The 12,347-nt window shown below is 46.4% G+C and overlaps 1 protein-coding gene across 1 annotated transcript; it reads right to left on the reverse strand.

Annotated features, from left to right (window-relative positions):
* Positions 1 to 621: 621 nt before the first annotated feature.
* Positions 622 to 8,628, reverse strand: ODF1 (outer dense fiber of sperm tails 1). Its single transcript, XM_047727236.1, has 2 exons — positions 8,169 to 8,628; positions 622 to 1,170 (listed from the first exon to the last, which is right to left on the reverse strand). The coding sequence occupies exons 1-2, from the start codon at positions 8,483 to 8,485 to the stop codon at positions 747 to 749; spliced, it is 741 nt and encodes a 246-aa protein (XP_047583192.1). The 5' UTR covers positions 8,486 to 8,628; the 3' UTR covers positions 622 to 746.
* Between the last annotated feature and the right edge of the window lie 3,719 nt (positions 8,629 to 12,347).

Genomic DNA, 12,347 nt, shown 5'->3' on the forward strand with positions numbered 1-12,347 from the left:
TAGTTTTTCATTCACGAACTTTGAACTGAACTTCTGTGTCTACAAGAAGTTTCAGGGCTTGCTAAAAGCAGTTGAAATAAATCACAAGGAGGTTGCAAAGCAGCCTGAACCAGAGCTGGGCATTCCCTCCAAATCACAGAAATGTTGAGAAACGGAAAGCTGTGAAAGGACACTGCACCATAAGTCTGTGAACGTGCATCTCCCCCCTCCACCCCCACCTACCCACCCACCCACTCCCGTGCTTTTGCGCTCTGATCCGTTGACCCAGTAAAACACCCCCAGCGCATTTCCCAAGCAGAACGCGTGCCCCAGTGCGCCCCACTGCGGTAGCTTTGCAAAGTGCTTGCCTTCAACCCCTCAGGCCTCCACGTCGGCTTTACCAGCTTGGTTTCCGAGCTAGGCCATCTCACCGGATGTCTTGGAGAAACAGCGTCTGGGGATGCCCACCCAGACAGTATCTTTTCCTGGAAGTTGGCGGTAGCTGGTACGGGGAGGACACAGAGGGGCCCGACCTCCCGGGCTCGCCTTCGGTTCCCCACGGCCTGTTCCGGACGACGCCCACTAACCCCGCCGCACTCCCGCAGCGGGCTGCACCACAAGATTTCACACGCCGCGGGTGGGTTGCAGTTATGTATTCAGTTTCCTAGGGACTTGAGTACCACGGGCCGTGGGAAGAGGAAGAGAAACACTGGAAGAGCTGCCTGGCTGGAGTACGGGCTTTGCGCTAAGTTATGGGCTCCTACGCGTTACAAAATCATCTTTCTACAGGAAAATCGGCTCCCGCAGGGATAGCACGGGCTGCAGGGGTCGCAGGGGTTGCAGGGGCTGCAGGGGCTGCAGGGGCTGCAGGGGTTGCAGGGGTTGCAGGGAGACGTGCAGGGGTAGCATGGAGACTCGATCTTGACGCAGCTGCCCAGCCCGTAGGAGTACGTCACGTCCTTCTCGTCCACGCACGGCGGCAGGCTGAACTCCTTGCAGATGTTCATGTAGCTGTACTTCTTGGAGCCGAGGCAGTCGTACCTGTTCTCCCGCTCGGCCGACACGCACACCTTGCCGTCCTTCACCCGAACTTTGACTTGATCTGGCTCAAAGCCGCACACGTTTACTGATCCTAAAATGTTACTGCTACAACAAGAGGAGGCCAGGATTCTATTTGTCGTTCTTCTTAGTCTGCAATTGGGAAAAAGGGAGAGGGTCTCAGAAGCAGATCTCAGACACAGCTTGAGAAACAGTATCTTGATCTCTACTTATTATTACTAGTATTTTTTAAGTAAGCCCTCTGCCCCACTTGGGCCTTGAACTCAGGACTCCAGGATCAAGAGTCACATGCTTAGCCAGCAAGGCGCCCGATCTGTTTTTGTTTTTGTTTTTTAAATAGCAAAATTAAACACTAGTCATTGTGAAAAGTCAAATGTTACAGAATTGTGTAAAGTAAAAAATGAGAGCCCTCCCATGTAAATCGCACTCTCCCGCGCATAAACCTCTGAACAACAGATGGCGGCTTGGCCTTCCAGATCGTTCTCTTGCATTTGAGTCCCAGGTCCTTATTAATTGTGGAAACTTGCCTCAGTTTCCTCATCTGTAAAATGGAAATAATAACAGCACCTACATCTTAGGGCTTTTGGAAGATTAGATGAGATTGTAAGTTTTCCTTAATGCCGTCCTTGATCCATTATAAATCTTGCTTAATTGTTACTGTGATCTTTATTACTACTGTTAAATGGAGACTCTTGAGACTTTTTTTAAGGGGATCCAACTAATATACCATGTAAAATCTGCATGTTAAAGATGGCTGTCAGCCTCAGAACCCAGCCCTGCTACCCACAAGACTGGGGACCACTGGGCCATCCCACAGACCGGGCCTGAAGTCTCCATCAACAAATGACAAGGTGAAAGCGGCCCAGCAAACAGAGGTCCCTGTGGTTCCTATAGCGCTGCTTAGCGGTCCTGAATGAATCCTTTATAGTAAAAAAATAAATAAATAAATAACACAGCAGCTCACACTGATTGAGCCCTTGTGGTGTATCAGGAAGTAGGAAAGCCACGTGTCTAAGAGCATAGGTTCTGGAGCCAGAAATTTTAGGTTCAAATGGTGACTTTCCTAGGTGGATAAGTTACTTAGCTTCTTTGTGCTTCAGTCTCCTCATCTGTAAAATTGGAACAATAATAGTAGCCTACTTTTAGAGTTGTGAGGTTTAAGTGAATGAATGATAAGTATTTATAGTGGTGCTTAGCACACAGGTTAGACAGCCTGGGGTTAGCCCTACATGGTTTGGCCTTCCTTGGGGTCCTTTTTTTTTTTCTATTTTCTGATCCTTCCAAAGACAACCTAATATTCTGAAATGGCCTTATTATCCCTTAACAGGAAAAAAATCTGTGTTCTAAGACACAGTCCTGGCAAATCATCTTGCATCTCTTAGCCTTACTGTTGGTAGGAATGCAAGTCGGTACAGCTACTTTGGAAAACATAGTGGAGGTTTCTTAAAAAGTTAAAAATAGAGCTACCCTATGACCCAGCAATTGCACTACTGGATATTTACCCCAAAGATACAGACATAGTGAAAAGAAGGGTCATATGCACCCCAATGTTCATAGCAGCAATGTCCACAATAGCCAAACCATGGAAGGAGCTGAGATGAATGGATAAAGAGGATGTGCTCCATATACACAATGGATATTTATTCAGCCATTAGAAAGGCTGAATACCCAGTATTTGCATCAATGTGAGTGGAACTGGAGGGAATTATGCTAAGAGAAATAAGCAGAGAAAGACAATTATATGATTTCACTTATTTGTGGAACATAAGGAATAGCACAGAGGACATTAGGAGAAGGAAGGGGAAAATGAAGGGGAGAGAATCAGAGGGGGAGATGAACCATGAAAGACTGTGGACTCCGAGAAACAAACTGAGGTTTTTAGAGGGGTGGCAGGTGAGGGGATGCATTGGCGCAGTGATGGGTATTCAGGAGGGCAGGTATTGCATGGAGCACTGGGTGTTATACGCAAAAACATGGAACACTACATCAAAAACTAATGATGTACTGTAGGGTGACATAATTAAAAAAAAAAAAAAACGAAGGCCTTGGAGTGTGCAATCTCTAGAACCTCTTCCAGTTTGACAAATCTAAACTTTGCGATTGGATGATTGGTTTGAGATACCTTTTTAATTCTTTCCTGTTATGCTGAATTTTGTTTATACTCCTCTTTTTGTTATGTAAGTGATATGAGTTCATTGCAGAAAGCTTAGAAAATATACAGATAAATAAAAAGATGGAATATTTTGAAAAAAAGAAAAAAAAACAAGACAAAACCCGTAATCCTATAGAGCATGTAACATTTTGATGTTAGATTTTCTTCATGTGTGTATTTCTACATACATATGTAGATTCTGAGGTGTGCCCTTATGAAATCATGCTATACATACTGCTTTGAATGTGTATTTTTCACTTGATGGTCTCTAACATAATTGGTTTAACAAGTGCGAGCCCTTAGACCGAAGGTTACAAATCAAGGCTCTTAAGAGGCTAATTAATTACAAAATGATTAAATGGAATAATCTAAAAGACCAACAGAAACAACCATGCTGGACACCCAGAGGACTGTGATGGTCATTCAGCTTCGTTTCCACCTCTAGCTCCAAGGAACGTGGGGTGCACGGGGTGCAGATGTCTCTCGTGCCCGGAGTATGCCAGGATACCCACAGGCCATACTCTGGAGAAAGGAAGAGAACTAGACTTAAAAAAAAAAAAAAACTTTATCTCTGTGGAACAAAACAAACAGGAGAAAACACACTCTATCTTCCGTGGATAGACAGAGAATAGCTTCCAAAGATGCCGCGTATCCTCTCTGGATGGCCCTTCCTCTCTGGAAGGCTGAACAGCCAAAGCCAAGAGCGGAACAGAGAGCAGAACGAGTGCACTTGGGTCTCTCAAGAAGCTCCCATGGTGTGGATGTGGGCTGAGAATGAGAGTTCTGTCCATCTCAGACCTTCCCATTGGGGATGAAAGCACCAAACCTTGACGTGAAGGGGGCTGGGCCTCACAAAACAGGGCCAAGGAGCCCAAGCAGGATTGCTAGGACCCCTCACGACTGCCTTACTGATTCCATCAAACGCCTCCTGCCCTTTGCAGAAGATGGATCCGGGAGCCAGTTCTACAAGCCAAAGCCAGCTTCCAGATACTTCTCCTCCTGTCGGCCATCTAAGTCTCGGAGTGCAATTGTGTGTGTTGTCCTTGTGGTTGTTTTGGCTCAGGATCCCCCTCTCCCTCCGGCCCTGCCACTCGGGCCCCCTTTCCCCTGCAGCAGCTACACGAAGGTCTCACCAATGCGAGCCTTCAGAAAATTGCTTAAAAAGTCTTGGCCAAGTTAGGTGTCTTCTTCCTTTCACTTCTTGATCAGGGGTTATCAGTGGGGATGTGTGAGTTTCAGAGAAATTGCAGGAGCTGTATTTACTCATCAGTTCTTTTTTTTTTTTTTTAAGATTTTTTTATTCATTTATTTGACAGAGATCTGCCCTGTGGGTCAGAGCTTGGAGGGGTGGAGAGATTTCCCAAGGGCTTAGACCTGGGCAGGGACTCCTAGAGTCCCCCCACTTCCCACCCCCCCAAGGCTGACCGTCATCAGCCACACCAAGCCCAGTGCCAGTGAGTCAGTGCAAACCTTAATCTTAGAGCATGAAGGAAATCAAGGAAACAAAGGAGAGGGCAGATTTTTGAAGTTTGCAGAAGATGGTGTCCCTCCGGTGCGGGGATTTTCAAGGGAATATTGTACTGATATTCAGACCAACCATAAACGGTGGTTGGGGGAGTGAAGGGAAGAGCAGTCTCAGTCTGAGTTTCCAGGTATTAATTAGTAAAGGGTGTGAGCTTGACCCCAATGCACCCGGACAGCACAGCTGTAATCAAGCATTGGTCTGCAAGGACTAGGGCTCCGGGGCTCAGGGTCAGAAAGGGGCATCCGTTCATTGGCCAATCAACTCCTCCCCGCAGGGTGGAGGAGGGGCTGGCTTTCCCTTTCTGTAGGGAGGATCCGGAAGGCTTCCAAGCCTGGTGGTGAATGTGCAAACTTCAGACAGGCTGGTGGCTTTGGCTTCTTACAAAGGAAACCAGACTCCCATCCCTCAGTCCCTACAAATCCAGAAGAGGCAGGAGGAATCAGGGGAACCACTAGTGCTTGAGGCGCAAAGGGTAGTCTGGGGAGGAACAGAGACTCTCAAGCTAAAAAACAGAACTACTTACTTGAGTCCCTAAAGAAGTTCCTGCCAAGGTATCTTTTTTTTTTTTTTTTAAAGATTTTATTTATTTGACAGAGATCACAAGTAGGCAGAGAGGCAGGCAGAGAGAGGAGGAAGCAGGCTCCCCACTGAGCAGAGAGCCCAATGCGGGACTCAATCCCAGGACCCTGGGACCATGACCCAAGCTGAAGGCAGAGGCTTTAACCCACTGAGCCACCCAGGCACCCCTGCCAAGGTATCTTTTGAAGCAGCTGCTAGGTACACAATGGCAATGGATTGGACCTATACCTTGTCTAAAAACACACACGTGCATCAGCCAAGTAACATAGACATAGGAATGTTCACGCAACTTAGGGCAGAAATGTCAGCCAAGCCTTCCTAGCAGTTATCAAAAGAAACAGTTTGATTCTCACACAGAAAAACAGTTCCAGTGGGAGTGTGGCAGCTACAGACCAGGGAATCTTTCCTGTTGGACGAAGAACCTCAGGATAACACGGACTAGCATCCAAAAGGACTTGTCCTACCTCACCAAGCTGGTAACATCATTTAAAGGGGTTGGAGGTCTCATGAATATGATTTCTAAACTCACAAAGCCTTGGGCAAGGTTTCACACCCAAGATTGTTTCCAAAAACTTGAATCAACATGGTATTTCTGGATCTATTTAGTCATGCTTTGGGGGCTAGGGTTGAGATAAGGAAAAAGAGGCATTTCGTTGGAAGAAAAAAAATGTTAACAGTAGGAGTCTTCTGGGATTGGGACTAGACCAGGGTTTAACATTTTCATCCATGGTCAGGAAAATGGAATATTTAAGTTTGCAGGTGACACTAAGCCCTCCTGGATAGTGAAATGTCAAGCTGTCAGAAAGAGAGCACAGGACGGCTTCACAAGGTGGTCTGAATGGGAAGAAAGTGGCTGGGAGGTGACACAGGAGAGTAAGCCCGAGGTCATTTCCAGAATGGACTCAGAGTTATCAATTCAGAGACGGGTGGGGGGGTGGGGGAATTCATGTAAAGACATCACCAACTTCATACACTGCCTCAGGCAGAGAAAAAAAAATCAGCAAAAATCCATTATCGAGAAAAATCTCACAACCCACAGAAAACATTATCTCTTGTATAAACAACACTGCTGAGAATTAAGCTTGAGTTTGTGTCCACTGCATGCCGAGAAATAGGGACTGAGCTGGCAGAGGTTGTCGAGAGGGTGAAGAACAGAGAGGCATTCATCTTGGAGAGTCTGGAGAGGAGGGACAGCCAGGAGACAAAACCTGGAAGGACTTGGATGGAGGGGATTCAAGGATTCAGAGACACAGGGACAGTGGATACAGGCCTGCTCTCAAGTAACCCTTCCTGTAGACCAATTAAAAAAGGAATCACTGACTCAGCACGCAAAACTTACGTAACTTGATGCTCTGAGGTATAAAAATAAAAACTATTTCAGATTGAGCATAGATGAATTTAGAGGCAATAAGCCTACCCAAACTATGGAGAGGTTCATTCCTGACCTTTGGTGACTGATGACCTGGACAATAGTTGCTCTGTTGCCTTTTCTAGTGTAATATTCCAGTCACTGCTCTCAAGTGTCTGTCTGTGTCTCAAACTCTGTATTTTTCCATCCATCCACCCACCTACCTATCTACCTACCTACCTACCTACCTATCTACCCATCTAATCTATTAATCTACCATGGGGATAGGAAGCATGTAGTTTAAGGATAGAAACTTGCAATGAGCAGTAAATAAGTCCCGAGATGTAATGCACAGTATAGGGAACCTAGACAATATGGTGTTATGCTCGTCAGAATTAGTAAGGGACTACAGTCCAATTATTCCAACCACTAAAAAGAAATGATCCTCATGGAACATGAGAGAGGTGCTAATTATCATTACAATGGCAATCATCATACTATATAAATGTATCAAACACACGATACACCTTAAATTGACACAATCGTATATGTCAAGTGTATTTCAATAAAAAAATCTATCATCCGTTTGTGCCTACCTTGTTAAAAGCAGTAGCATATTAAGTAGATTTTCTTGCCTCTTTCATTCAATATATCAATGTAAAAAATGCTTCATCATTCTGCTCTACACCTAGTGTCCCAGGGTATGGCTTATTTATTTATTATCATAAATAAATTTAACCAGAGGACAGTGCTTTCAACCATCATTTTCATTAATTGTACCAGACCAGCTGGCATACAGTGCGAAGTGAGAGACAGAAGGCTTTCTCCGGCCATCAGAGGAAATGTAATCAAACAAAATCGTAAAAAGTGGCTTTGAAAATTACCCAATTCGATTAAAGCTCTCTCAGCTCTGCTCTGAAAGCTACACGTCTCGGTTCTGCAGTTCTGTGCACAGCCTTTGCTGCCGCTGGAGGGGGAGGCCGATGGAGCGGGCCCTGCTCCAGATGAATTTTGAAGGTGGCCCGGAGTTGGGGAATGGGAGGCGGCTTTTCCCACCAAACCCAGGGAACGCCTCTGTTGCTCAATTTGCTCCCCTGTTCTTGAAGCCTCTGGCAAACATTAAGGAGCTGATCAATTGTTATTGCTTCTCCCATAGTCATTTCTGTAAGCCCAAATATACTCAAATCACTTTACTCCTGACCAGAAAAAATGTTTAGTCTGCTCCTTCCAATAGCTTTTTAACGACGCCCCCTCTCTCTTCCCCTCATTAGAGCCCTGTCATTCATCACCTTGGCACTCCAGCTAGAAGCCCACAACCATCTCGCCCATCTACATCATTCCACTGTCCTTTGAGACTCTCACAGTTCCCACCTCGACCCATGGACTCTTCTTTTCTTAAACCTCAGCTGAGACCGGACCCGTTACCCCCAGTCCTTCCCATCTTTCTGTGAGTGGCCACTGCTCTGCCCCCTCCCCCCAACCCCCCCCACTCCTAAGCCTTCATGGGGCGATGCTAAAAATCGTACTTGGCCAGCTCTCTCTTTTCGTCCTCTATGGCTCTAATGGCTTTCCTCTCCAAACTTCTGAGCGATGGTCGCAGGCAATAGAGCTTGACATCACACAGGCAGCACGGGTAGAGATCACAGAGGCCACAGGAGCGCGCCCGCTTGGAGTAGCAGAGGCAGTAGGGGTACGGGTGCAGGTCGCAGCAACAGTAGGGGTGCATGTACAAGTCGCACAGACACCGCGTGCACTCGTCAATGCATCGCAGCTGCCTCAGCTCCCGGTCCACCTTCTTTATGTCCCTTCTAACACTGTCCAAGAGACAACTCAGTGCAGCCATTACAGTCACACCTTATTGTTTCGTGAGTACCTTTGGAAATGGCACTCAGGGGAAAAAAATTGTTCTAAGCTCTTCTCAGAAGTTTCTTTTAAAAATAAATGAGGCCCACATGGCCCACTTGCTTTAAAGCTGGGGTTCTGTGACCTCACCACCCGCCGTGTATTATGACATAGTCTTCTGGTTACCACGTGAACCGCACCTAGTCCTGGTCTCCGGAGACCCACCTTGGGTTACAGAGCTGCCCTCAGAACCATATTGGTGTTGAGATTTCATTCACCCTGAAGTTGGGTGGGTCCCCTCAAGTAGTCACAGCTCTTTGGGATTCATGGCCATAACCTTCAGTGTCCTCGGCTTGTGTATGGCCTCAACCTGGCTAGGGCTGCAAAGATCACGGGGTGGGGGAAGGAAGGGGCCGCATGGCTCCTTTCCCTCCGCCCTTCTAGCTCCAGCTTGACTGGACACTTAGCGCCTATACTCCAGGAGTCATTCTGTCTCCCAGTCGATGTGTAGAAAGGCTTCTTTCTTCACAGAGCTTTCCTGTGTTCTTACCGAGTCATTCTCAAGTCAGCCTCTGTCCTTGACCTTCTTAGCCCCAAGTCTCCGAGTCTTGCCCATTCTTTCCTTTCTTTTCTTTCTTTCTTTATTTTTTTTTTTTTTAGATTTTATTTATTTGAGAGAGAAGGAGGGAGATAGAGACAGAAAGCACAAGCAGGGGGTGGGAGGGGAAGAAGGAGAAGCAGACTCCATGATGAGTAAGGAGCCTGACATGGGACTCGATCCCAGGACACTGGGACCATGACTTGAGCCAAAGGCAGATGCTTAACTGACAGAGACCCCCAGGTGCCCCGTCCTGCCCATTCTTTGATATCTGGCATCCTTGCTTCAGTTCTCCGGTGCCCAGGGTCCTGCTCTCAAGCTCCCATCTCCCAGTGCCCAGGATCCTATCAGTCACCCCCTCCCAGCAATTTCACCTCTGGCCTTCCGTTCAAGCCTCTAGGGGCCTTGTCTCCAAGTACCCCTCAAATGTTGTTCCTTGATACTCTGACAGCTGACTGTCCGAAGTTGCTTAAAGCCAGCTACCTGAAATCCTCATCTGGGCCAGTTTCCTGTGCTCCCAGCAGGATCAGTATGCTAGATCTCGGTCAGCCTCAGCCTTGGCTCAGGTACTTCTACTCCTCTGGGCCAGTCCCTTCAGCCCGTTCTCTGGCTCTCAAATCCCCTTTTTATGGAGTAAGCCATAAGGTACTTGAGGGCAAGCAGTTGAATATAGCACCAGAAGAGATAAGAGCCAGGTGTGAAGGGACTCATGGGCCAACTAAGGGGTTTGCATTTTATTTTGAGCACAATGAAGAATCACTAATTTTCTTTTCTGTTGAGAGGACTTGAAAGATAAGTCTGATAGATATGTACAGCCCCCAGCATTGTAAGGGGACAACAGCAGAAGTAACTTCCACTGGAAAGAAAGGACAACCAAAGTCTGGACTAGGGATCATGGCTGTAGGGATGGTGAGAAGGAATCCAGTGGGATCCCCTTTCCCTCATGTCCACTCAGACTCATCCCATCTACTTTCCACATTGCAGCCAGCATGATTTTCATGTATAAATCGTCACCCCCAACCCCACCCACCCTTCTCCATCCTCTTAGAAAAAGGGCCCAGTCCTTATAAAGTGCTGAACAATAGGGCCTCTGCCTCCCTCTCCATCTCCTCCCCCATTATTATTCCTGTAATTCATTATGTTTCAGCCACAGCAACCTTTCTCAAGGTCTTACTCATTTCACCTCCTTCAGGACTGGTGTGCACACTGTTCTGTCTGTTTAGAAATTGAGCTCCCCATCCCATGCCCTTGACCTAGAAGTAGTTAACTCTGGAGGGATTCTTTAGATCTCCTTTTAAATGTCCCTTCCTCGGAGAAGGCTTCCTGCCCCCCCCACCCCCGACCAAGCATTTATAAGCACACATTCCTTTCATGACATAATTTGTCTATTTCCCCAACTAGGCTGTAAGCTCTATGAAGGAGGGACCTTGTCTATTTTTGCTCACCATTAGACACCTAATGCAATGCCTGGAGTGTAACAGGGGCTTAGAACATGTTCACCGAGTGAACAAATGAGTGAATTAAACTGAACTTAGTGAACAGAATGAGGATGAAGGGAGGGAGGAATCATTAATGACTCCTAGGTTTCTAGCTTGGCAGAATGGTTGCCACTGACTGAGGAAGAAGAGTAAGTCTGGGGGCTAGGCTAAATATGAGGTGTTAATAACAAGTTTAAGGTGGAAATGTTGAATAGCCTGCAAATAAGTGGGTCTAGAACTCACAAGAAAGCTGGGCCAGAGATACAAATTCAGGACCCACCAGTCCATACACAGTCGGAACCCTGGAGCAGACAAGATCCTTCAGAAGAAGGAATAGATTGAGAAGGGAACTCAGGTACGATCCCAAGAACAATAACAAGCAATGGAGAAAGTGAAGAAGCTCCTGATTACTCGTAGAAGGGGTCATCAGAGAGGTGAGAGCCGCCAACACAGAAGTCTAAACCAAGCCTAGCATTCCCCAGTGTTCCCCAACCGTGACCTAGGGGGCCCCCTTCTGTGCAGATGACATGTCTTAGTAAAGAGAATAAATTTCCCTGGAGGTATGAGAACGGGAGGCTGCCCCCTGACTCATCTGGGATATGATAAAGCAAAAGCAAATCATCTTCCTCTACAGACAAATGCTTACATCTCTCAAGAGCGATCCCACCCGACTCTGAAGCATGAACTCTGTTCATAGGAATATGGCCCACTCTTTCCTGAGAATTCACTGAAGGAATTATACAGATTTCTTTAGCTCCAAGTGATAGACTTCTGAATTCCTATATCATGATGAATTCTATCCCTTAGCAAATGTCAGCAAAGGTTAAAACAAGCAAGCTTTTGGTTTTAGATTCTTAAACACACAGGTTCCGGAATTTAAGTACACACATCTGTATATACATGGCACATTACTAAGATGGTTACAGCTTTATTTTATTTTATTTTTTTAAAGATTTTTATTTATTTATTTGACAGAGATCACAGGTAGGCAGAGAGACAGGCAGAGAGAGAGGGGGAGGCAGGCTCCCCGCTGAGCAGAGAGCCCGATGTGGGGCTTGATCCCAGGACCCTGGGATCATGACCTGAGCTGAAGGCAGAGGTTTTAACCCACTGAGCCACCCAGGAGCTCCTACAGCTTTATTTTAGCTAGGATTCTTCCATGATCTTATCCTCCTAGTGATTTTACTCTTCACCATAAAGCATATTCTTGACATCATTTCAAGTGACTCAACAAAGATAAGATCTCCTTTAAAGATCAGATGGAAATGAGACCTATCCATGTCAGAAGGAGATTGTAGAAATTCACCAGATTTGATAGAAACCCACAGGAAAGATCTACAGTCACAGCTCCCTGAAGCGTACACACAAGAAGCTTCCATGGGCTCTAACATGGAGATGGGGGCCCTTCCTTACATAGGATCATGTCTGTGGAGGCTCCCATCCCCTGTGGCTCGTGCCCAGACAGAACCTTCACTGGAATGGAAGGCAGGCCTTGGCAATTTCCCAGGCTGGGAAAAATGGATGCTTGGTCCTCAGTGTTGGTGGAATTATTAGCCAAAGAAGATCTTTCTACCTCTTCCACCAGCTGGACAGCTACAGGTCAAATCCATTCAATGGGGCTCTATTTCAAACATACTCCTCTACCATTGAATCCTCTACCATCTCAACTGTGTTAACAAGAATTCATAGAAGGTGAGAGACTCACCTTGGAAATGAACTGCGGTTATCTCTGAGTAGTGGAATTATAGATGACTTTTTCAATTCTCTTTCTAGACTTTTCGGGGGAT

Source organism: Lutra lutra, chromosome 4, assembly GCF_902655055.1.
Source record: "Lutra lutra chromosome 4, mLutLut1.2, whole genome shotgun sequence".
Taxonomy (NCBI): Eukaryota; Metazoa; Chordata; class Mammalia; order Carnivora; family Mustelidae; genus Lutra; species Lutra lutra.

What these genes read in the sequence shown, in the direction of transcription:
- ODF1 (XM_047727236.1), bottom strand. Translation starts at nt 8,485, where the DNA reads ATGGCTGCACTGAGTTGTCTCTTGGACAGTGTTAGAAGGGACATAAAG. An exon ending in GAAAAGAGAGAGCTGGCCAA is followed by an intron (nt 1,171 to 8,168) that starts GTACGATTTTTA and finishes TCCCAATTGCAG; the next exon opens with ACTAAGAAGAACGACAAATA.